We start from the raw sequence: 25663 nt of genomic DNA on the forward strand, positions 1-25663 counted from the left end.
TTAAAGTGGCGGCACTATTTGTTCTCTATAACAATTTCGGTTACGTGCAAGGCGTAGGGTGTGATGTGGTTGCGCGCTGCATGCTGGGAGTTGGTGTTCGTTCTGCCGGTAATGTCCGAAATTGAGCGTGGTTAGGCCGGAAGCGGAAACTACAGCTCCCAGAGTGCAGTGCGCTATGCCGGCTGGCGTGTTCACGTCGCTCAGGCAGGTGACGTAGACACGTGATGCCCTCTTGCCAGCGACGCATTCCAGTAGAGGTGACCTCTTAGAGCAGCAGCAGCCGCCGCGCAGAATGGTCTGTATTTTAATCATTATTCTTGTAAGATGCTCTTCTCATATATAGTGATTCAGGGCTGCTTTGTGGGTTTCGTTATAAACCCTTAAGGGCTTCCTTTTTAACCTGGGTAGATATTTGGGACCACCGAGGCGGATGGAGGTTAATTAACTATAGTTCACTAGCTATAACTCTGACTAAAATTATACTGGATAATGTTTATTCTGATCTTCCACCAAACTATAGAAATTTAATGTGTGTTATTATGTAAGCCCCTAATTAGGAATCAGCTTCAGTATATGATACTGTACAACATTTAACACCACACAAGGTTAGATCTGCAAATATTGAAAAGTGGGTGGGTTAAGGAATCATGTATGATTATGCAACACAAGGGCATAACACTAAATAGAAATTATTTTTTTGTACTGCGCTAGAGGGTGTTATAAGTTGAGACCGCAAGCTAAATAAGACATTTTTGTATAAACAATAATTCTATGTTTAGAGAAGTTAAATTATGGACTATGTAGATTAGGGTGAAAATGCCATGTCAATCCAGTTTACCTTCCATATAGAGCAAGGCAAGGTCAGACCACTTTTACCTCAAAGCTGTATGAGTGCAACTGTTTATAAATTATGATTTTTAAAAAGCAGACTATGAAACCATGTAAGAACTGGATAAATGTGATTATTTCTGAATATTGCTACAGCTCGCTTGCAAGGGAAGACCCCCTTGACAGTTTTGGGAATGTGCGGATGGAATTGCAACAGTGACCTTGAAAATTATTCCTTTCATTTGGCCAGTGTGGTTCTTTGGCAGAATTGATTTCAGTTGTCTTCCCACCATCCTAAAAGAACATTGGGTTGCCCCGGTGCTTGATGTTGGGTTTGCTACTGTTTATAATTTACATAAATAATTTTGATTGAGAAACTCCCTGCAGACAATACCAAACTAGGAGGGGCAATGAATTGAAGGTAGCAGCTTGCACCTATAGAATGAGTTGTTCTAACAATGATAAATGCCCAACCAGTCCATGCTGGCGTTTATGCTCCACTCTAGCCTCCTCCCATCCTTCCTCATCTAACTCTTATCAGCAGAACCCTCTATTCCCTTCTCCTTCATGTGCTTATCTAGCTTCCCCTTAAATGCATCTGTACTATTTGCCTCAACCTCTTCCTGTGGTAGCAAGTTCCACATTCTCACCACTTGCTGGGTAAAGAAGTTTCTTCTGAATTCCCTATTGGATTTCTAGTTGAATATCTTCTATTGATGGCCTTTAGTTTTGCTCTTCCCAAGTGGAAAGGCACTCTGTGTCTAATCTTATCAAAACTTTTTATAATTTTAAAGACCTCTCATTTCAAGAGAAAAGAGACCCAGCCAGTTCATCCTTTACTGATAGGTATAACCTTGCAGTTCTGGTATCATCCTTGTAAATCATTTTTGCACCCTCTAGTGCCTCTATATCCTTTTTATAATATGGTGACCAGAGCTGTACACAGTACTCCAAGTGTGGTCTAACCAAGGTTCAATACAAGATAAGCATAACTTCTCTACTTTTCAACTCTATCCCTCTAGAAATAAAACCGTGCTTGGTTTTTGTGATGGCCTTATTGACCTTCATCGCAACTTTTAGTGATTTGTGTATTTGTACTCCCAGATCCCTTTGCTCCTAAGTAATATGTGACCTCCTTATTTTCCTTACCAAAATGTAATACCTCACGCTTATCTATGTTGAAATTCATTTGCCAATTATACGCCTATTCTGCAAATTGATTAATGTCTTGTAATTTGTTGTAGTCCTCAGTATTGACTATCCAACAACAACTTGTATTTATATAGCACCTTTAACGTAGTAAAACGTCACCAGGCGATTCACATTATATTAAAAGACAAAATATTTGACACCGAGCCACATAAGGGGAAATTAGGGCGGGTCAAAGACGTAGGTTTTAAGGAGCATCTTAAAGGAGAAAGAGAGGTAGTGAGGGGTTTAGGCAGGGAATTCCAGAGCTTAGGGCCTAGACAACAGAAGGCACGGCCACCAATGGTTGAGAGATTGTAATCAGGGATGCTCAAGAGGGCAGAATTATGTGGCTATGTGGTCGGAAGCTCATTTCAGGGTCAAATATGACCCCAAGGTTGCGAACAGTGTGGTTCAGCCTCAGACAGATGTTAGGGAGAGGGATGGAGTCAGTGGATAGGGAACGGAGCTTGTGGCGGGGACCGAAAGCAATGGCTTCGGTTTTCTCGGTATTTAATTGGAGAAAATTTCTGCTCATCCAGAACTGGCAATTTAGAGACCGTGGATGGGTCAAGAGACGTGGTAGTGAGGTAGAACTGGGTGTCGTCAGCGCACATGTGGAAACTGACGCTGTGCTTTTGGATGATGTCGCCAAGGGGCAACATGTAGATGAGAAATAGGAGGGGGCCAAGGATAGATCCTTCAGGGACACCAGAGGTAAAACTGCGTGAGCGGGAAGAGAAGCTGTTGCAGATGACTCTCCGGCAATGATTAGATAGATAAGAATGGAACCAGGCGAGTGCAGTCTCACCCAGCTGGATGACGGTGGAGAGGTGTTGCAGAAGGATGGAGTGGTCAACCGTGTCAATGGCTGCAGATAAGTCAAGAAGGACGAGGAGGGATAGTTTACCTTTGTTATAGTCACAAAGGATGTAATTTGTGACTTTGATGAAAGCCGTTTTGGTACTGTGGCAAGGGCAGAAACCTGATTGGAGGGATTCAAACATGGAGTTGTGGGAAAGATGGGCACGGATTTGGGAGGTGACACGTTCAAGGACTTTGGAGAGGAAATGAAGGTTGGAGATGGGGTGGTAGTTTGCAAGGACGGAGGGGTCAGTGGTTGGTTTTTTTGAGGAGAGGGGTGATGATGGCAGATTTGAGGGAGAGGGGGACAGTACCTGAGGAGAGAGAACCGTTAACAATGTCAGATAACATGGGAACCAGAAAAGGAAGTTGGGTGGTCAGCAGTTTAGTGGGAATAGGGTCGAGGGAGCAGGAAGTGGGTCTCATGGACAAGATGAGCACGGAGAGGTCATGAGGGGAGATCGGAGAGAAACTGGCGAAAGATGCGAGTTCAGGGCTAGGGCAAGGGGGAACCTTAGAGGAAGTTTGGCCCAGTGGGCTAGGGGAAGGAAGGGAAGTGGCAGAGGCAGCTGAACGGATGGTCTCAATCTTTGAGACAAAAATCCATGAGCTCCTCACTGTTGTCGGAGGTGAGGGTGGAGGAGACAGGGGAGAGGGGTTTAAGAAGATGGTTAGCAGTGGAGAATAGGAGCCGCGGTTTATCTTTGCATTCCAGAATGATTCTGAAATAGTGAGCAATTTTGGCAGACAAGAGCAGGACCCGATAATGCTTTGTGGTCCAGCCAGATCTGGTGGTGAATGGCTAAACCAGTTGTCCGCTATATCCATTCAAGTCTGCGTCCCTTGGCCGTAAGGGAGCGAAGATGAGGGCCGTACCGGGGGAATGGCCAGGGTGAGAGAGTAATTGTTTTAATAGGGACTAAAGCATCAAAGGTGGTGGTGAGGGTATGTTTAAGCAGATCGATTGCTGCAGAAATGTCATGGTGAATGAAGGGCGAAAGGCTGGACAGTTGGGATTTCATAAGTGCAGTTGGGAGAGAGATTTTTCCAGGGACGGACACTGAAGGAAGTCAGGTTGGGGTGGGTGGAAGGGGGATGTGGAAGTGGTCAGAGATGGCCTTATCTGTGATTGATTCGATGGGAGTAGCGATGGCAAGGTCGATGGGGTGGCCGTGAATATGGGTTGGGGAGTTTACATGGAGGGAGAGATTAAGCGAGGATAGGAGGGCAGTGAACTCAGAGGAGAGAGAGCATGATGAATTGAGATGGACATTGAAATCACGTAGGATGGGAAGTCGCTCGGTGCAGAGGCTGAGGGAGGAGAGCAGTGAAGTAATCTCGGTAATAACATTTTTATGGTACTTGGGTGGCCGGTAGAAAACAAGAATCTTAAATGAGGTGAGACCACTGGAATTCTAGGGCATCAAAGGTGGTGGTGAACATTTCTGCAGCTCCCGATCTGCTCAACACATGAAATGGTGTGCAGATTGGAGTGGTGGAGGTGAAACCGCTGGAATCACCTTAAACAATTAGATACAGCAAGTGGGGGGGTAGGGTGTAGTCTCTTTCTGGATGGATGAGCTGAATGGCCTTCCTCCTCTGTAAATACATAGTGAACATAGGATTGGAGCATGTAGCAAGAGTGCGAAACTGGTTCGTACCGGCCACCATAGTAAATGAGAATTAGAGATATAACTGGAGCTTTGAAACGTTAAACAAATGAAAAATCTCCAAACATTTAAACCAAGATAAATGACGTGGACATGAGATATATTAAGTCTCACCCCAATGGTGAGTATCATCAAGTTCTCATAAAAGGAAATTATTTTTGTATAGTTTCCACCAGGAAAAGCCTATTTTGTGATAAGTTTAAATACAACGCCTTTTCAATGTTGTTAAATACAATTTTGAACATAATATCAAATGGTTTTCTACACAGATTTCACTTCAAAATAAAATACGTCATTAAGCAGGAGGCTCTGCTGGAACAGTACAATGGGCCATTATTTATGGTTCAGTAATGTACAATTCAACAAATGTCCATCTGCTATTTGACTGTGGAAACATCACTCAAGCCAATCCTCCTCTCGCATAGCATCCACACAGTTTTATCAGCGGTCACTGAATATCAATTAATTGAGGGAATTGGTTGATTTGTTCAAAAGGGATGGGAATTTGGAGTGTAATGGCTTTTTCCTGTGCTATGTTCTTAGAGATCCAATTGACCTGGTGCTGAAACTGTTTCTAAGTAATGTGATACATTAATCTGACCTCTGCCAGTGAAATGCCCTTGGATGATTTTGCTATTGTAAAGGCGCATTGTTGTATGGGTACTGTAATAGGCAGTTATGTTTCCTTGGTTACAAGAATGTGCTCCTGAAAATATTTCTAATTTTATATTTCTATGTCCTCAATTATCATTGGAAAGGTAATTTTGTTTTCCATTATTAGGTGAATTGGTTTTTCAATGAAATTAATTTCATATGAGAGCCACAGATTAATACCAACTGTTCTAAGCTAATTAATCAAATATCTGCTTTAGCTTCAAACCTCTTCTGTTCATGGCAAAGACAGAAATCAATTCCAGTTCATCTTTGCACACTGCAACTATGGGTTTAATTATTCAAGTATATATTGTTTTTCTTGTAGAAGTTCAGTTTTCTATTTAAACGTCCTTCTCGAACCTTTCAAAGTGCTTGTGGAAAATGTTAAACTTATAATCCTATAGCATAGTCTATTTATAACGGCCACTGTAGAACAATCCTTAATTTGCTGGAACCTACAGAAAAGCTGAACTTTGGAAAATAATGTATGTATATTTTTTTTATAATGTGCATCTCTAAATCACTCAACTTTTCTCCCCATTCAATTTCTCTTCCAGGCAGAACCCATTAAAGTTCTCGTGACCGGTGCTGCTGGTCAGATTGCCTATTCCCTTCTCTATAACATTGCAAAGGGTGATGTTTTTGGAAAAGACCAGGTAACGTTTACCATTTTGATTGAGCAGATACAGTCTTTTCCTTTGCTTTTCCAAAACAATGGAGTATTGCAATAACACCATTGTGTTTATATATAAAAAAAATACTTGCTAATAGGAGGAGAGAAAAAGAAAGCAAATAATACTTTCAATTTAGAATCAAATCCTAACCAGGACTCTACTTTTTAAAGTCAAATAGGATTGCCAGATCAGCACGTTGAACCAGGAAGGATGCTGATTTCCATAGCATTAGGGTCGGCTGAAAATGAACCTGCTTCCGACATTACATTCTTCAGTAGGCAGCTTTCTCACCATGAAAAGCTGTCATTTTTCTCCTTTTTCAAGAGGCAAAACTATAAATGAGTTTGAATCCCGCCTTCACCACAGGTTAACCTTGCAGCATTGCTGAGCAAAGCTGAACAAATTGACACTTTTAACTGTGGTAGCAATAGCTACAATAGGTGAAAATTGGAAAAAAGCTTCTTTCCCTCCCATCCATGAAATAGTGTCTTGTCTTAGAGGGTTACTCTCGGAACAACCAAGATTGTGAATTTGTGTGTGAATCATGAGCCCTAGTTGAAACCTACTGACGGGACGTTGTCTCTAATTAAATAAATTCTACTGAAGTGATGTTGGATTAAATAGAATGAAAGCATCATGTCATGTATAGTACTGAATTATGTTTTTTTTAATATAATTCCCAAAGCCACTTATTCTTGTGCTGCTTGATATTACACCAATGATGTCGGTGCTGGAAGGTGTAGTGATGGAAATCCGGGACTGCGCTCTTCCACTGGTGAAGGGTAAGTAGGCTAAATGTGGGCGTTGGATGTTAATTTAAAATTGACGAGTCTAAATTTTGTTCTGAATGTCCTTTTGTTTTCTACTTGAAAGTATTTGGTTAACTTTAAATACAGAGCATTGCTAATTTAGTTTGAGCCTGCTTCCTGCTGGAAAAAATAACTTTCAGCTGTCCATTGAGAACTTGTTAAACTGAAAGTCAGTCAAGGCTAGAATTTAAACTCGCCTAATTCTGCTATTGGGAATCTAATCCTCTAGTTGTAGAGGTATTGGGCTACATTGTGTGTAATTTTGTTGGAATTTCTCCTGTGCAATAATTGTGTACCATGTTTATAGATCTTCTTTAATAATACAAGGTCAAATGTGATTTGATCTGTTCAGTGTTCATCGCATCATTAATGTTTCATAACTATTGGTTAAGAGGTCAATTTAATGTGCAATTCTTACTGGCTTAGCTGCTTAGCTCAAGTAAATAATTGTGACATTACCAATCTCGAATTGCTGAGTTATTGGAAAAAAATCTTGTGTGCAAGCTCAGAAAAAGATCATGATGATTAAGGCAGATGCCTTCTGACCTACATAACGATATGTGGATTGCAGACTTTTGGAATCAACGCTGTGGATTTTTTAAAAGACCATTGGGAGTGTTTTCTTTGTCTCTGGTTTTTCTCTCTTCCTCCTCACACAGAAGTGCTGGCATGTGCTGGGGCCCGGTTGCATAAATGCAGGCAGCCCTCCTGTGCCTCATTCAAGTAGATAGTCTTAATTTGTGACCTTCAGTGCGAGTGTTGACGGGCTATTTGTCTGGGAGGCATCATGGACAGGTACAATCCTGTTTTAACCTAACATCACACGTGCATGCTTTGCAGCACATGTCACTGGAAAGCAGTCAGGAGTGGGACCTGTGAACTGTTTTTCCTCTTCCCTAACTCATGCATGCTGAGGCCAGTTGTAGCATGTTACTGGTGTCCCAGCTGAAATCAACTAGTGCAGGAATTCAACTTGGAAATTCTGCTCCAAATGGCTTAGTATCACCAGTAGTGTGCTTGTCCATTAGACTGTCGGGAAGCTTTCGGAGCCTTTCTAAAGCTGGATTGCTGAGCAGAGAGGACTGATGTTTGCCATCCATACCTCCTGTAGGGAGAGCCATATGGGAAACGATATAGGAGTGTAGAACCTTCCCTGTTCCTAGCTAGAAGTGAATCCTGTAAATAAAAATTCCCTTGACTGTCTTTTAACTGTTAGTTCTTGTCCTTCAAATGCGTGATGTTTGACTTGTCAGTTTAACAGATAAGGTTCTGGAAATGTCACTGCTCCTTGCTGTAAGAAGACAAGAAATGGCAAGCTGCTCTTGCTCTACTCAACAATGTCCCCTAGAAGTCCACAGCAAAAGCAGTATTGACCACATCTGGGGAAACATCTAATTGGCTGCTCCTACCTAGCATAGTATGGCTATGGAGAGGCTTGAGGGAAATTGTAGTTTATTCCCCTTCTCTGGGACAAACACTCACCTGCAAAAGATCTGAAGCTAGGCTGCCAGCAGTGCTGTTCATAAACTAGGAGTGCTGTCAGGGGAGTTGATTTTATGGTTTTTTTAATAAACATACTTGATCATAGTAATCAGATTTCTCTTAATTTATGCCTGTTCCTTGCAGAGGTCATTTCAACTGACAAAGAGGAGGAAGCTTTTCAGGGCATTGATGTGGCGATTCTGGTGGGCTCCATGCCAAGACGGGAGGGCATGGAAAGGAAGGACTTGCTGCAAGCTAATGTGAAGATCTTCAAATCTCAGGGTTCTGCTTTGGACAAGTTCGCCAAGAAGACAGTCAAGGTGACAAAAACTTGGAATTGGTTTAAGTACCATCTCCATGTAGAACTAGCAGCTACACATTTGATTGGGACTGGTAAATTTTACTTGACTTTTTTTTGTAATCTTTCCAAATTCAGGAGAGATTCCTGAGGATTGGCAAGTGGCTTAAAAAAAAATCCTGTTAGACAAAAGACATGCTTGAAATTATAAACCACATCAATTGTTGAACAGATATAAAGAGATCTGGTGGATGAACATTTGGATAGTGCAATAAAAACAGAAAATGCTGGGAATACTCAGCAGGTCAGGCAGCATCTGTGGACAGAGAAACAGAGTTAACGATTCAGATCGATGACCTTTCCACAGATGCTGCCTGACCTGCTGAGTATTTCCAGCATTTTCTGTTTTTATATCAGATTTCCAGCATCCGCAGTATTTTGCTTTTATGCAAACAATATTGGCCCATAATTTGCGGTCAGCGGCAAAGTAAAGGCATTCGCCGCTGACCCCGAAGTAAGCTTCCCACAAAGATCTTGCAATCTCTGTAGCGGGAAGTTCAGTTTTTCCAACGTGCAGCTGAAGTCAATGTAGTTTAGTGGGAATCCCATAGTGCGAGCTGCTGTGATGTCAACAAGCTGTCTAAGCAGCCATTCACATTGCAGAATTCTCACAGAAAGGGAACCAGAAAATAGAAAAAAATAATAACCACTTTTTAAAAAATTTGAAGAGTGAAATAAAGATTGGGACATACACATTGGATTAAGGTAGAAGCTGAAATGTCATGAACAAACTTTAAAAAAGTGTATCTTTTTAATTAATTTTAAAATCTGATAATTTTTAACTTAAGGGAGAAATTTGACATGCCACCAATATAAAATTAGTTTTTCAGGGCCAGAATGGTTGTTTATCAGTAGTTATTACTCAGATCGCCGTTAAAAACCCAGTTACACCTCATTTGAATGGGTCTAACTTTTTATGGGGTTTCTAACAGCAATATTTGTTCGGAAAGGGGGAATTTTTCATCAGATCAGTGCAGTTTGCCATCATCAGGACCGCAAGTTCCAGGCCATTGGATTACAAATAGTTCACTACGAATATATTTTGCCTAAATATGGAATACTTAAATGACATATTTGACCTGATGTGACTAAAATAACAACAGAAAATGCTGGAAACACTTAGCCGGTCAGGCAGTATCCTTGGAGAGAGAAACAGAGTTAACGTTTCAAGTCTGTGACCCTTCTTCAGAACTAGAAAAAGTTGTAACAGGCTTTAAGCAGGTGCAGAGGCAGGGAAAGGAGGGAGGGGAGGAAAGAACAAAAGGGGCGGTCTGTGATAGGGTGGGAGGCAGGAGTGGTTAAATGTTACAAATGGGGACGGCAGAATCATCAACAGCTGCCACCTGAAAAAATAGGGGCAGAGGTTATAGTCTGAAATTGTTGAACTCTATGTTGAGTCCAGAAGGCTGTAAAGCGCCTAATAGAAAGATGAGGTGCTGTTCCTCGAGCTTACGTTTAGCTTCATTGGAACTTGGACCATGACCCCACTACAGGTAGACTACCCTTTATCCGGACTTCCGAAAACCGAAACCCTCTAAAAACCAAAGGTTTTTTCGTTCAGCGTAAGTCGTGCGTACGACTTACGCTGAACGAAAAAACCTTCGGTTTTTAGAGGGTTCCGGTTGCGGAAGTTCGGATAAAGGGTAAGTCGTGCGCACGACCCCCCCCCCCCCCCCCGACAGCCGCCGACCCCGCCGCGGACCCGCCGGCCCCGACAACCGCTGACCCCGCCAGCCCCGACAACCGCCGGCCCCGCCGGCCCCGACAACCGCCGACCCCCCCCGCGGACCCCGCCAGCCCCGACAACCGCCGACCCCCCCGCAGACCCCGCCAGCCGCCGACCCCCCCCCGCGGACCCCGCCAGCCCCGACAACCGCCGACCCCCCCGCGGACCCCGACAGCCGCCGACCCCCCCCCCCCCGGACCCCGCCAGCCCCGACAACCGCCGACCCCCCCCCGCCAGCCCCGACAACCGCCGACCCCCCCGCGGACCCCGCCAGCCCTGACAACCGCCGACCCCCCCCGACCCCGACTGACTTACGCTGAGCGTCAGCGTAAGTCGTGCGCACGACCCCCGCCGACCCACCTTCCGAAATCCAAAATTCTCCTTTATCCGAAACTCGGCTGGTCCCGAGGTTTTCGGATAAAGGATAGTCTACCTGTACCAAACATCAAGCCATTGTTTTCAAGACTTTCACTGACCTCATCTCCTCTGGAGATCTTCCCTCCATGGCTGTCAAACTCAATAGTCCCCCAACCCTGCACAGCCCACTTCTACCTCCATCCTAAGATCCACAAACAGGACTGCCCTGGTAGACCCATCATTTCAACCTATTCTTACCCCATGGAACTGATTTCTTCCTATCTCGACTTTTTTTCCTTGTCCAGTCCCTTCTCACCTACATTTGCGACTCTTCTGACGCCCTCCGCCACTTTAACAGTTTCCTGGCCCCAACCGCCTCCTTTTCAGTATGGACGTCCAATCCCTCTACATCTCCATCCCCCATCAGGATGGCCTGAGGGCGCTCTGCTTCTTCCTTGAACAGAGGCCCAACCCGTCCCCATCCACCACCACCCTCCTCTGCCTGGCTGAACTTATTCTCACATTGAACAACTTCTCCTTTGACTCCACTCACTTCCTCCAAATTAATGGTGTTGCTATGGGAACCTGCATGGGTCCTAGCTCTGCCTTCCTTTTTGTGTGATATGTGGAACATTCTTCCAGTCCTGCTCAGGTCCCCTCCCTCGCCTCTTTTTCCGGTACATTGATGACTGTATTGGTGCCGTTTCCTGCTCTCGCCCTGAACTAGAAAATGTCATTCACTTTGCTTTCAATTTACACCCTTCCCTCACCTTCACATGGTCCATCTCCGACTCTTCCCTTCCTCGACTTCTCTGTCTCCATTTCTGGGGATAGGCTATTGACACACATCCACTATAAAGCCCACTGACTCCCACAGCTACCTGGACTGCACTTCCTCCACCCCACTTTCTGTAAGGACTCTATTCCATTCTCCCAGTTTCTCCATCTCTGCCACATTTGTTCTGACGATGCCACCTTCCATACTAGTGCTTCCGATATGTCTTCCTTTTTCCTCAACCGAGGATTCCCCTCTACCGTGGTTGAAATGGCCCTCGACCGTGTCCGTTCCATTTCCCGCACTTCTGCTCTCGCCCCTTCCTTTCCCTCCCTCCCAGAACCACGATAGGGTTCCCCTTGTCCTCACCTTTCACCCTACCAGCCTCCACATTCAACGGATCATCCTCTGTCATTTCCGCTGCCTCCAGCGTGATACCACCAACAAACACATCTTCCCCTCCCCTTTCAGCATTCTGAAGAGACTGCTCCCTCCGCAACACCCTGGTCCACTCCTCGATCACTCCCAACAGCCTCTCCCCTGTAGCTGTGGAAGTGCAGGAGATGCAACACCTGCCCTTTTACCTCCTCTCTTCCTACTGTCCAGGGCCCAAAACACTCCTTCCAGGTGAAGCAGCGATTTACTTGTACTTCATGCAGTTTAGTATACTGTATTCACTGCTCACGATGCGGTCTCCTCTACATTGGGAGACCAAACGTAGATTGGGTGACTGCTTTGCGGGACACCTCCGTTCAGTCCGTAAGGGTGACCCTGAACTTCCGGTCGCCTGTCACTTTAATTCTCCGCTCCACTCCCACTCTGATCTCTCTGTCCTCGGCCTCTTACACTGTTCCAATGAAGCTCAATGTAAACTTGAGGAACAGCACCTCATCTTTCGATTAGGCACTTTACAGCCTTCTGGACTCAACATTGAGTTCAACAATTTCAGACCATAACCTCTGCCCCTATTTTTTCTGGCGGCAGCTGTTGATGATTCTGCCATCCCCATTTGCAGCATTTAATCTCTCCTGCCTTCCACCCTATCACAGACCATCCCTTTTGTTCTTTTCTCCACCTCCCCCCCCCCCCGCCCCCTTTCACTACCTCTGCATCTGCTTAAAATCTGTTACATCTCTAACTTTTTCCAGTTCTAACGAAGGGTCACAGACCTGAAACGTAACTCTGTTTCTCTCTCCACGGATGCTGCCTGACCTGAGTGTTTCCAGCATTTTCTGTTATTTCTGATGTGGCTGAACTTGTGGTTACTGCCAAATTTACTGTATTTTTCTGGTACCACAGTAACAAAGCAAATTATTTCTTCCAGGTTGTTGTTGTGGGCAACCCAGCCAATACCAATTGTTTGACTGCGATTAAGTCTGCGCCATCGATTCCGAAAGAGAACTTCTCTTGTCTGACTCGCTTGGATCATAACAGAGCAAGAGCTCAGGTATTACTAGAATATCAACTTTAAAGTGCAGGTGTTTGCCAAAATTCAGTTGTCTCGAGAAAGTCCTGCTCCAGATTTGTGTCTTTTGCTTTTTGCGACAATGGCAATAAAACAACCAATCTCTTTAATTGGTTAGTTTCTTGTGCTTAAATGCTGAGTTAATGTCCAAGACTTCATTAATGATTTGAATGAAGGCATTAGTGGAACAGTTTGCAAGTTTCCAAGTAACAAAAATGTAGACAGAGATTGAGAATTTAGACTGAATAAATGGGTTGCAGTCTAATGTCAATACTTTTGAAAGGTTGGAACGTAGTTTGCCCTCACTGTTCTGTTTATTTCTGTAAATTCTGTTTCTCTTTATATGTATTATTACAAATTAAGCTCTGTCTTTTAGATTGCGTACAAATTAGGTGTACCTTCTAATGATGTAAAGAATGTTGTCATCTGGGGCAATCATTCTTCCACTCAATATCCAGATGTAAATCATGCTACTGCAAAAGTTCAAGGAAAGGAAATGAGTGTCTCTGATGCTATTAAGGATGATGCCTGGCTGAAGGGTGCCTTTATCTCTGTAAGTAACTTCATAACTCATCTTTTGTAAATATTTGCATTTATTTATAAGGTATACCAGTCAGTACAACTGCAATTAGAGCAATAGCTGAATAGGCATTAGCCCCTCAAGTTCAATTTCCTTTATAGCTTTTACAATGCATGCATACACCATCTCCAATTTTACTTATAAAACTGATAGTGCTGTGGAATTTAAATTGGTTATTTTGTATAGCCTCCTTACTGGGTTATGATGCACCAGCCCCATCCCGCCATACATTCCCTAAGTGGTCATTATTGTATTTGACAGTGAATGTCAGCAAGCTATTTGCATAGGTCGTAAAAGCTGAGACCCGTTTTGTCTTCTCCCACACAAACCTTTGCCAAGGGTCGTCAGGTGAACTGTAACGTCCTGCCTAGCACAGATAACTCTGCGTAGAATGGGGTCCAAACTGGCTGTCCTGATCTGTGGCTCAACTACTCTGGATAAACTTGCCATTGAGGAGCCCAAAATAATGGTTTAATTTACAAAATCCTAAACCTGTGACATATTGGTTCAATATTACTGGTGTTTTTTTTGATAAGTTAGTCTTCGTCACTGGTGTGTTGCCTTCAGACTAAGGAGTTGAGAGCGATGTAATGAACACTACCCCTTTACTGGTGACCAATGTTCGCCTTAATTTTTTTTGGGTGCGCGGTCCCTTTAATGGGCTGCGCGGCCCATTCAAAGTTTTGCGCATGTGCGAAATTTCACATTTGCAAAGCAGGTCTCGGGTTACACGGGACCGGCAGACAGCTGCGCAGCTTAGAGGGAACGTTGCTGGTGACCCGTGGCAAGCTTTTTGTTTTGACACTTTAATATTCCATTTGGTAAAGGTAAGGTGATGGATGTATAATCATTGGCATAAAAAATACCATTTTCGATTGTTACTGACTTATGCTTGTATGTGACTTAATTACAAAGTTGGAACTAGAGGGAGGGAAGGAATGCTGTGCCGGAATAGTGTATTCTTGGTCAAAGAATTATCAGGAGAACTGTAAGCTCATCAAGTGGTGTTTGCTTTTCTTTTGAATCAGATCCTGGGACTCAACAGGGACTGAAATTTGCTTTGTCTCATGAACACCACTCTAATAAATTAAATGCCTGTAGCAATTGTCTGCCCAGTGTTCTCGCAGGGGGAGAGAGGTACAATTGTAATACAGCAAAATATATCCCTCTGTTCAAAAGCATTTGGTGGCACAAACTTTGTATTTTGGTTTTAAACAGAGCACCAGGTGGTATGAACCCGGTCTCTCGGCAGTGATTACTTTTACACATGATGTCGCCTGCATGTATTTGTAAACCAGATGCATCAAATGCCGCGTATAATGAATGTTTAGTGTGGCAAGTTGGTGTCCATTATATGACGTTGATTATGGTTTAACAAAAATAAGTTTTTGTTTCCTTTTGAGTCTTGTTTAGCTGAGCCGGTGTCTGGTTAATTTGTGTCCTTGAATCCAACAGTGCTGGTTAGACATCAGACTTTGAGCTGCTTGAAGTATTCTGTTAAAAATATTCAGCTCCAAATGCGCCGTGTGAAATTACTTCCTCAGATGTGCTTATTTTCAGCCGATGGTGCATTTAAATGCATGTATTTATCTTTTTGTTTTATTTTTAGTTTCTTTTGGTAGTCGCAGTGAAGTGCGTCAGCAGTGCCTGTGCAACCACATTCCACCAAAACAATCAACGCCTTTAGAAGAGAAAGACCTCCAGCTCCCACTCCCTGATACTGCAAACAATCTGCTAGTGTGTAATAAATTGGTAAACTTGGATTGTTTTGAATCATTACTGATAAACTTGCTTCTTTCTTTCTACCAACAGACTGTGCAGCAGCGTGGTGCTGCAGTAATTCAGGCACGGAAACTCTCCAGTGCAATGTCAGCTGCTAAGGCCATCTCTGATCACGTGAAGGACATTTGGTTTGGCACTCCTGAGGTATGTTAGCTAACTACAGGAAACTTTCGTTTAAACAGCACCTAAATATCCGGAATTCTCTATTAACCGGCAAAATTCTCACTCTGAAAACAACACCTCAATAACCAGCAATGTTGCCGAGTCCGAGTCTCCCACGGTGGCCAAGTTAGTCAGTAGGGGTAGTTCTCCAAACTGCCACTACTCGGATTTTTGGTGCTGTCGGAAGTCGGAACACCTCAATAACAGGAGTCTGACTCTCCTGCGCTGCCGGTAGTCTCTTCTGATCTGCCATTTTACAGGGGTACTGTGTCTCTCCCATGTTGCTGGTAGTCATTGCATTGCATTACCCTCAACTGGCAGTACTGTACTTAAATGGATGGTGGAAGATGCTTGATTAACACAACATTCTGTAGGTGAGTACCCAATTACTGTATACTGCACATTTCTTGATTTTTTTATTTTTCTTCGTTAAAAATAGCCTCGGTAGATAACCCTCTCCGTCATCTGGAATTTTTGATCAACTGGCACCATCCCGGTCCTGTCGGTGCCAGATACCAAAGAGTTTCCTGTATTTGAAATGGACTATCTTTTACACTAGCTCTTTCCCTGGAGTGAATTATTGCATATGTCATCCACATAGTCTTGGCTGCTATTATTGGGTTTGTTTCACTACCGTCTAGTACTATTAAAACATTCTAGCTCAAGTTCCACACACGTTCTATGCCAAGTACTTTTTTCAGTGGCCCAGAATTTGCTGGAGTGGGGCATCTCGCGGGGAGCACTGTGAATTGTATTTTTTTCCACACCCTTCAGCTCCAAATAATTTTGCGGTGCAAATTGCTGGAAGTGCAAAACTCCACAGCCTCTGAGTTTGAGTGGCATTGCAGGAACATATATTTTTATCATTAAAAGGGTTCTTGCATTGTGAAATTGCACCCCGGACTTTCTACGACAAGCTTAATTCGTATTTACAGTGTAAATCCAGCAATTTCCTGAAACTCATGGCGAGATCCCTTTCTTGCGAGGCTAACACGGAGTGGCAGAAATCGTCCAGCAATTTGTGGCGATTCGCAACTTATGGTGTAACTCTTCCTTGCCACAAAATGCTAGTGTTTTTTTTACGCACTAACAACTGCGAGCGTCATTAAACTCGCTGATATTTTCCAGCAACTTTTCTGGCCCATTCTTGCAACGGCATAAATGGGGCATTAGCCCCCCACACACCCTCTTCTGTTTCTAAATAGTGTAAATTTTAAACTCTTGTTTGAATGTCCAGTGATTTTGAAGCTTATATTACAATATAAAGCAGAGAATTACTTTGACTGTCTCCTAACAAACGTTTCATGGTGTCTGTTGAGAATATGTCAGAGCCTGCCATTTGTATCACAAACAGTTGCTAATTAAGTTGAACTTTTTGTTGATATTGATTATTCCACCTAAGATCTTGAGCTTTCTGAATAAAGCTACACTTGAGGTAGATGGCGAAGACTGATAACTCCTTTCATTTTGTTCAGGGTGAATGGGTGTCCATGGGAGTGATTTCTGATGGAAACACTTATAATATCCCCAATAACCTGGTCTATTCATTCCCAGTTCAAATCAAGGTAAGCTGATAACTAATTGATTTGTTGCCTTCTTGAAATACCTCAGATGAGGTATTAGCATATTTAATCTGTGTTCTTCTAATTACTTCATAATGAGAACTGTAACTGTATAGTGGCTGACTTCAGAGATACTCGAGCGTGAAATACGTTTTAATTCTTTCTTGAAATAGGCTTTATTTACAGCGAGGTGTACATTAATTGCCTGCCTTTGTTCCAGAATAAAACTTGGAGTATTGTCGAATATCTGCCAATCAATGACTTCTCTTGTGAAAAGATGAAAGCTACTGCCTCCGAGCTAGTTGAGGAGAGAGATACAGCATCCGAGTTCCTGTCGAGTGTTTGAGAGCATTGCCTACCTAAATACTAATCACTGCTGTGTACGTTCAGTGTTTTCAGTAAAAGGAATAAACTGTTGGGTCTGTTATCTCAAAAAAAATCTTAACAGTTAATATTCAGTAACCACCTATTGTTGTCCTATGTAGGGAAGGCAAAATAAACAATAAAATTCCTATCAATAACCAGCTTTCTGTTTGTTTTGTATTTCTTCAGCAGTTTGTAATTGTTTTCAGTTTCTTGTTTGAAAATACTATAGAAAAATAACTTGTAATAACTAAATAAATCTCTTGCATATTATTTCACCCACTGCCACAGTGTTCTAATGGAACTACTTGCCAAATTGGTTTTTGTACTAGAAGTGCACATGAATTTATGAACCTTTTGTAACAATTTCCAAAAAGTAATAGGATTTAGGAAGGTTTAATAGCAGTGATGGGATACTGGTTTGATTCTGCAACACTAATCCTTTAGCTAGTTCCCCAAGGGGTGTTTCCCCCCAGGGCTGGACTCTTTGTGCCAATACCAGAAAAGTACTGTTAAGGACATGCGAGTAAGTTGCCTGCCCACTCGCTCTGCTAAAATGCTGTGTGGAAATCAGGTGAGAATGTATTGGGCTTAGTTTGCAACAACCCCACAATGAAATAGCATGTCAACACTTGCTGTTTAGGATCTTTGAAGAATAGCCATGTGGGTGAGGAGCTGGTATAGACTGTGGACCTGAAGCGTAATCACTGCTTTCAGGGGAGAAATTTGGGAGTGTGGAGGAGGAGTTCATGATTGAAATTTCCCAGAGTTTCTCATCTTGTCCATGCCCTAAAATTTTGTTGCCACATTCTGTGGCCAAGACTCAGCTAATTTATTTAACTTGTATAGATAAAAGGATCATTCTCCTTTTATGGGGGAGTGTCTACTGTCTGCTATGTGTCTTTTCCAGCATGGAATTTTCATTATGGAAATGCAGTTCCCATGCCACAGGTTACTTGGTATGTTTTCATTACCTTGGTTATTGTTTGCAGGAGCATACCTGATACTAAATCAAGTCAAATGTTTCTCTAGAGGCAGCAGAACAGGCTAGTCTGATTGTGGGAGAACAGGGATAGATGGGAGGTTGGCCCCATATCTCCTGGTGTTTCTCCAGCTCCTTGCACCACCTGCAGGTTTATGTGCGGGGTGTTGATTACACCACCTTGTTGCCAGGAGCGAGACTTGCCTATATTTGTGATTGGTAGCCGGGTGTCATGTTCTGCTGGTAGTAAGCTGACTACATGTGGGTTTGGGTTTAGGGAGACGGTTCGGTTTACCATCACTTTATTGGCTTCCAGCACCTCTGGGATGAGGAGCTGCAGGATGGGGAATGCACAGAATGTGTGCTCTTGTGGCTACACTTCTATCGGCACTCATCTGCCCAGGTGGGGTGGATTTTCCAAGTATAAGCAGGGGTCCCAGAGTTGTTCAGTTCTCATTCTGGTACAGGTGAAGGACATGAGGGCCAAATGCCGTCTTCTAACAGCAGCTATCCCTATTCGCACGTCTAAGAGTTACATAGGTTTCTTGAGCTGTCTGGTGCCATAATGTTGATTTGAGGACTGCATTGTGTCTGGGCAGCCTTAACAGGGTTGGTTTCCTTTATTTTACAGAGCGTGACTGGGTCCTGCATCAAGTGGTGTTTTTGGCGGTAATCCTGTTGGTTGAGATGAAATTTGTCAGCCAGCTGCCAGAAGAATATATTCCAACCCTAGGAGAACAATTTGTCCAACTCTATGCTGTGTTTCTCATGCCACACCTTAAAGCCACTAGTGTTGAGATCCTCCTGTTGTGCCACAATGGGGAAGAGAGGTGACCTGCCCACTGTTATCTTCAGTGAGATGCAAACCTCCTCCCAGATTGCCAGGGTCAGTACGATTAGGTGCTTTTGTGTATTAATTGATCTTTCACGGGGCCTGTGAGGGGTGGTGTGTGTAGCAGAGCTGGTGGGATGGCATTTGTCTCCATGCCCAGCTAGAGGTTTTGTTCTAGTCACTGATGCTGTGGAGCTGGAGTTGAAGGCCTTTTCTACGTCGGAGATAAAACCAGCATTTGGGAGTGTTTGTACTTCTGCACAATGTTGAACAGTCGTCTCATGTTGCCTGCTGAAATGTGTCCTCAAAAGGAGTCTAATTTAGATTCTTGTCTACTACTACTCCAGGGGGATTAATCCAGTCTTGAATTATCAAACACATTATTTGTAATTAAGCACGCAATCATGGAATTCAATCCTGAAAAAAAAACATCCCAACAATACTCTAATTAGAATCAACGTTCCCTCTAAATTTTTTTTGTACTGAACTGGCCATGAACTCCTCTGAACACGACCTTTATGTGGGCAAATTTTACAACAGCAGCAACCACTTAAAAGCATAGATACAGTATTGCCATCATGAGACAATCACAATCTCTTAAATTATAAAATCAGTTTTTTTTGTTTATAAACCTCATTAGTGGCTTGATTTAATCTATAACAGTCACAGTTCTTACAAAAACTATATTACATCTGTCGTGTTATAATTTTCTCTGTCAGGTGTCCCATCAAAGTTAATCATAACATCTCTGGGGTTATTGTCTATTTTCCCGTTAAGCTGCGCGGCAGGCTTGGAGGTGCTGCACTTGCAACGTCGTCAGGCCTGCAGAGTGGATTTCTGCACGCAGGCGCTTGCAATGTCAGGCCTGCAGAAGCGGGCTTCTACGTGCGAGAGCATACAATGGAATGAAACACGGCGAGTGACACTGGAATAACAAATGGGTTCGATTGGAATGGGTGAAACACCGAGGAATCGGCAACCTAAATTGGGATTCTCATCACTATGTTGATCTGAAAGAGAGGGAAAAGAGAAATTAAGGCAAAGAAAGGAAGAAAAAAAACGATGGAACTTCTCCATTTTTTTTTTAACACCCGCTCATCAATGCTGGGTTAAAAAAAAACTAAATAACAGGGAATTTAACCAAAAAGGGAGAGAAAATGCTGTCGAAACCCAGGATCAAATGAGGCCCCATCAAGCCGACTGTTTAACTGTCTCCTCGTGGGTATTTCGATCAGTGAGCAATATTATTCTCTGTCATTTTTTGTTAAATGAACCCAGATCTGTCACCAGAGTTAATAACCGTGCTCTCACTGCTGAATAATAAAATTGAGAGTTTTCTGATATTTTCTGGACAGATTTCCTGCTGAAAGCTTAAGAATGAAGAAAATTACATCTGTGATATTTGAGTTGTGAATTTCTTTTTAAATATTGCAGATTTTTTGCAATTATTAAGTCACATTCCTGTGTAATAACACATTCCACAACGGAATTACACCAAAATTCATTCTACTGAGCGGGTTTAATTCTTATTCCGTATATCCCTTCAAACAATGCAGTGCTCCATACTAAATATATTTTCCATGTCATTTTGTGTGTTTATTTCTCAGAGCTTTGTATTTTATTTAGTTACTAACAGTCAAAGAAAATTAATTGACCCCAAGATATTATTCGTATTTCAAATTAGAACAACAAGCAAGGGGTCTAGTGCGCTGTAAGATTATATGATTCTTTGATATGATTCTTAATACAGATTGACGTTAGTAACCCGTTCAATGTTAGAGAGGAGTAGAATGAATTTTGGTGCAGTTCCATTGTGGAATGTGTAACTTTTAATAATTGCAAAAAAGCTGCAATATTTAAAAAGAAATTCACAACCCAAATATCACAGTGTGAGTTAGGACATGGGCAGTGGAGTTCCCACAAACAGCAATAAGATAATGACTAGATAATCTGTTTGTGATGTTGGTTGAGCCTTAAATATTTGCCAGGACACTGGCAGAACTCTCCTGCTCTTCGAATAGTGCCATGGGATCTTTTACACCAACCTAAGAGGGCAGATGAGGCCTTAGTTTAACATCTCATCTGAAAGATGGCATCTCCGACAGTGCAGCACTCAGTACTGCACTGAGGTGGCAGCCTGGATTATGTGTTCAAGTCTCTGGAGTGGGGGTCTCAAATGGAGAGTGCTACCACTGAGCCAAAGTGGAGATCTGAAAATAAAGTTTATATTGAGTTTCTTTAAACAGAGGTTGTGTGTGTGAGACATAATAAAATACTACTGAAATTTGCAGAAGTCACGTGATCAGACGCCATGTGGTCAGATGTCACGTGGGCAGGTAAGGCCTCAGACCGCGGGTGTCGGCGGGAGGCGCGAGCGGGAAGCTTAAAAAGGCTTCAGAGACCCAGGTAAGGCCTCAGACCGTGGGTGTCGGCGGGAGGCGCGAGCGGGAAGCTTAAAAAGGCTTCAGAGACCCAGGTAAGGCCTCAGACCGCGGGTGTCGGCGGGAGGCGCGAGCGGGAAGCTTAAGAAGGCTTCAGAGACCCAGGTAAGGCCTCAGACCGCGGGTGTCGGCGGGAGGCGCGAGCGGGAAGCTTAAAAAGGCTTCAGAGACCCAGGTAAGGCCTCAGACCGTGGGTGTCGGCGGGAGGCGCGAGCGGGAAGCTTAAAAAGGCTTCAGAGACCCAGGTAAGGCCTCAGACCGCGGGTGTCGGCGGGAGGCGCGAGCGGGAAGCTTAAAAAGGCTTCAGAGACCCAGGTAAGGCCTACCAGTCTCCAGTCTCGGACCTCAGAGGGAAGGAGAGAGGTAAAAAGTAATCCAAGTGTGACATCACCAGAAAGCAGGTAAGTGATTGGTTGGTGAGTATTTCTCTCTTTTGAAGCTTAAACTCTGTGGTTTATAGTTTCTAAGGTGCGATATTCATCATCTAGAATCGGGGCAGAGGGTATTTAAGAATAATAATACATTTAATTAATTACATAGAATGGGAGATCAGGTGATGTGTTGCTGCTGCAATATGTGGGAGCTGGTGGACACCATTGATGCTCACAGTGATCACATTTGCAGTAAGTGTTGGCTGCTCGAGGAATTCCAGCTCAGTGTTGAAGAGCTGGAGTCCGACCTTCAAACACTGAGACACATCAGGGAGGGGGAGAGTTACCTGGACTCTGTGTATCAGGAGGTAGTCACACCAATTAGATTAATTAATTCAGATGTAGTCTGTGGCCAGGGTCAGGATGGTGTGACTCGAAGTGAGGCAGGTACGGGGATCCAGGAGGTAGTGTTGGAGGAGCCGCAGCCCTTGCTCTTGTCCAACAGGTTTGAGGCTCTTACTCCCTGTGAGGATGGGAACGGGGACTGCGGGGAGGATGAGCAACCCAGCCACAGCACCATGGAGCGGGGGGCCATTCAAGTGGGGGGAGATAAAAGAAATGTTGTAGTGGTAGGGGATAGTATTGTTAGGGGGATAGATAGAGTTCTTTGCAGCCGAGAGCGAGAGTCCCGAAGGCTGTGTTGCCTGCCCGGTGCCAGGGTTAAGGACATCTCCTCTGGGCTGGAGAGAAACTTGGAGTGGGAGGGGGAGGATCCAGTTGTCGTGGTCCATGTTGGTACCAACGACATAGATAGGACAAGGAAGGAGGTTCTGCTGAGGGAGTTTGAGCAGCTAGGGGCCAAATTAAAAAGCAGAACCACAAGGGTAATAATCTCTGGATTACTACCTGAGCCACGTGCAAATTTGGCTAGGGTAAATAAAATTAGAGAGTTAAATGCGTGGCTTAAAGCCTGGTGTGGGAGAAATGGGTTTTGCTTCCTGGGACACTGGCATCAGTACTGGGACAGGAGAAAGCTGTTCCGTTGGGACGGACTTCACTTGGCCAGTGCTGGGACTAGAGTCCTGGCGAATCGAATAACTAGGGCTGTAGAGAGGGCTTTAAACTAATTAGTGGGGGGGAGGTTTTAAGAGAGCGAAAAATAAAAATGACAGCGGAGAAGGCAATAGAGCAAGGTAGCAGTGGGGGAATTAAAAACCAGAGCGTGTCAGGAAGGGACAGAATGTATAATGATAAAGGTAAAGAAGTAAAAGTGGTAAAAGCAGGAATAAATTGTCAGAAAACATATTTGAAAGTTCTTTATCTGAATGCACGCAGCATTCGTAACAAAATTGACGAGTTGACGGCACAAATAACTACACATGGGTATGATCTGGTGGCCATTACGGAAACATGGCTGCAAGATAATCATGACTGGGAACTAAACATACAAGGGTATTTGACAATTAGGAAGGACAGACAGGAAGGAAAGGGAGGTGGGGTTGCTATGTTAATCAAGGATGGAATCACTGCAATAGTCAGAAATGATATTGGGTCAAAGGATCAGGATAGTGAAATAGTTTGGGTGGAGATAAGGAATAAGAAGGGGAAAAAGTCACTAGTGGGCGTAGTCTATAGGCCTAACAGTTGCAACTGTTGGTCGGAGTATAAATCAGGAAATAGTTGGGGCTTGTAATAAGGGAACAGCTATAATCATGGGGGATTTTAACTTTCATATTGACTGGACTAATCAAATTGGGCATGGCAGCCTTGAGGAAGAGTTCATAGAGTGTATTAGGGACGGGTTCCTTGAGCAGTATGTAACTGAACCAACCAGGGGGCAGGCAATCTTAGATCTGGCCCTGTGTAATGAAACAGGATTAATAAAAAATGTCCTAGTAAAGGATCCCCTTGGAATGAGTGACCATAATATGGTTGAATTCCAAATTCAGTTTGAGGGTGAGAGAGTTGGATCTCAAACCAGCACACTGAGCTTAAATAAAGGAGACTATGAAGGTATGAGAGTAGAATTGACTAAAGTGGACTGGAAAAACAGATTAAAGTGTAAGACGGTACAAGAGCAGTGGTCTACATTCAAGGAGATATTTCACATCTTTCAAGATAAATATATTCCACTGAGGAGAAAGGGGAGTAAAAGAAAAGACAGCCATCCGTGGCTTAGTAAAGTAATAAAGGATAGTATCTGACTGAAAACAAGGGCATATAAAGTAGCCAAATCTAGTGGGAGGATAGAAGATTGGGAAGCATTTAAAAGCCAGCAAACAATAACTAAAAGATTAATTAAGAAAGGGAAGATAGATTATGAAAGTAAACTAACAAAAAATATAAAAACAGATAGCAAGAGTTTCTACAGCTATATAAAAAGAAAAAGGGTGGCTAAAGTGAACGTTGGTCCCTTAGAGGATGGGACCGGGAAACTAGTGGTGGGGAACATGGAGATGGCAAAGACGCTGAACAAATATTTTGTATCAGTCTTTACAGTAGAGGACACTAAAAATATCCCAACACTGGACAAACAGGGGGCAATGGGGGGGGGGGGGGAGGAGCTAAAGATGATTAAAATCACTAAGGAGATGGTACTGAGTAAAATAATGGGACTTAAGGCGGATAAATCCTCCCGGACCTGATGGCCTACATCCTAGGGTCTTGAGAGAAGTGGCGGTAGGGATTGTGGATGCATTGGTGATTATTTTCCAGAACTCCCTGGACTCAGGAAAGGTCCCGGCAGATTGGAAAACTGCTAATGTAACACCCTTATTTAAGAAGGGAAGTAGACAAAAAGCTGGAAACTATAGACCAGTTAGCCTAACATCTGTGGTTGGCAAAATGTTGCAGTCCATTATTAAGGAAACAGTAACAGAGCATTTGGATAAACATAATTTAATAGGACAGAGTCAGCATGGTTTTATGAAGGGGAAGTCATGTTTGACAAATTTGCTCGAATTCTTTGAGGATGTAACATACAGGGTGGATAAAGGGGAACCAGTGGATGTAGTGTATTTGGACTTCCAAGAGGCATTTGACAAGGTTCCACACAAAAGATTACTGATCAAGATAAGAAATCACAGGATTGGGGGTAATATACTGGCATGGGTGGAAGATTGGCTATCTAACAGAAAACAAAGAGTTGGGATAAATGGTTCATTCTCGGGCTGGCAATCAGTAACTAGTGGTGTTCCGCAGGGGTCCGTGCTGGGACCCCAACTCTTTACAATCTATATTAACGATTTGGAGGAAGGGACCGAGTGCAACATATCCAAGTTTGCCGACGATACAAAGATGGGAGGGAAAGCAATGAGTGAGGAGGACATAAAAAACCTGCAAAAGGACATAGACAGGCTAAGTGAGTGGGCAGAGATTTGGCAGATGGAATATAATATTGGAAAGTGTGAGGTTATGCACTTTGGCAGAAAAAATCAAAGAGCAAGTTATTATCTAAATGGAGAGAAACTGCAAAGTGCTACAGTACAAAGGGATCTGGGGGTCCTGGTGCATGAAACACAAAAAGTTAGTATGCAGGTGCAGCAGGTGATCAGGAAGGCCAATGGAATCTTGGCTTTTATTGCAAGGGGGATGGAGTATAAAAACAGGGAAGTCTTGCTGCAGTTATACAGGGTATTGGTGAGGCCACACCTGGAATACTGCGTGCAGTTTTGGTTTCCATATTTAAGAAAAGATATACTTGCTCTCGAGGCGGTTCAGAGAAGGTTCACTCGGTTG

General features: G+C 43.4%; 1 protein-coding gene across 1 annotated transcript; it reads left to right on the forward strand.

Moving 5' to 3' along the window:
* The first annotated feature begins 188 nt into the window (after positions 1-188).
* On the forward strand, positions 189-17462 carry mdh1ab (malate dehydrogenase 1Ab, NAD (soluble)). Its single transcript, XM_085981579.1, has 9 exons — positions 189-295; positions 5762-5860; positions 6564-6660; positions 8314-8489; positions 12710-12832; positions 13227-13403; positions 15243-15356; positions 16850-16939; positions 17157-17462. The coding sequence occupies exons 1-9, from the start codon at positions 293-295 to the stop codon at positions 17280-17282; spliced, it is 1005 nt and encodes a 334-aa protein (XP_085837705.1). The 5' UTR covers positions 189-292; the 3' UTR covers positions 17283-17462.
* The last annotated feature ends 8201 nt before the right edge of the window (positions 17463-25663 follow it).

This window comes from Somniosus microcephalus, chromosome 3, assembly GCF_052327205.1.
Source record: "Somniosus microcephalus isolate GS21.2 chromosome 3, FLI_Smic_1.0, whole genome shotgun sequence".
NCBI classification, from domain to species: domain Eukaryota; kingdom Metazoa; phylum Chordata; class Chondrichthyes; order Squaliformes; family Somniosidae; genus Somniosus; species Somniosus microcephalus.

Excerpts from the sequence above, each read along its gene's own strand:
- mdh1ab (XM_085981579.1), top strand. Across the intron at positions 12,833-13,226 it reads ATAACAGAGCAAGAGCTCAG|ATTGCGTACAAATTAGGTGT; the intron begins GTATTACTAGAA and ends TCTGTCTTTTAG. Across the intron at positions 15,357-16,849 it reads TTTGGTTTGGCACTCCTGAG|GGTGAATGGGTGTCCATGGG; the intron begins GTATGTTAGCTA and ends CATTTTGTTCAG.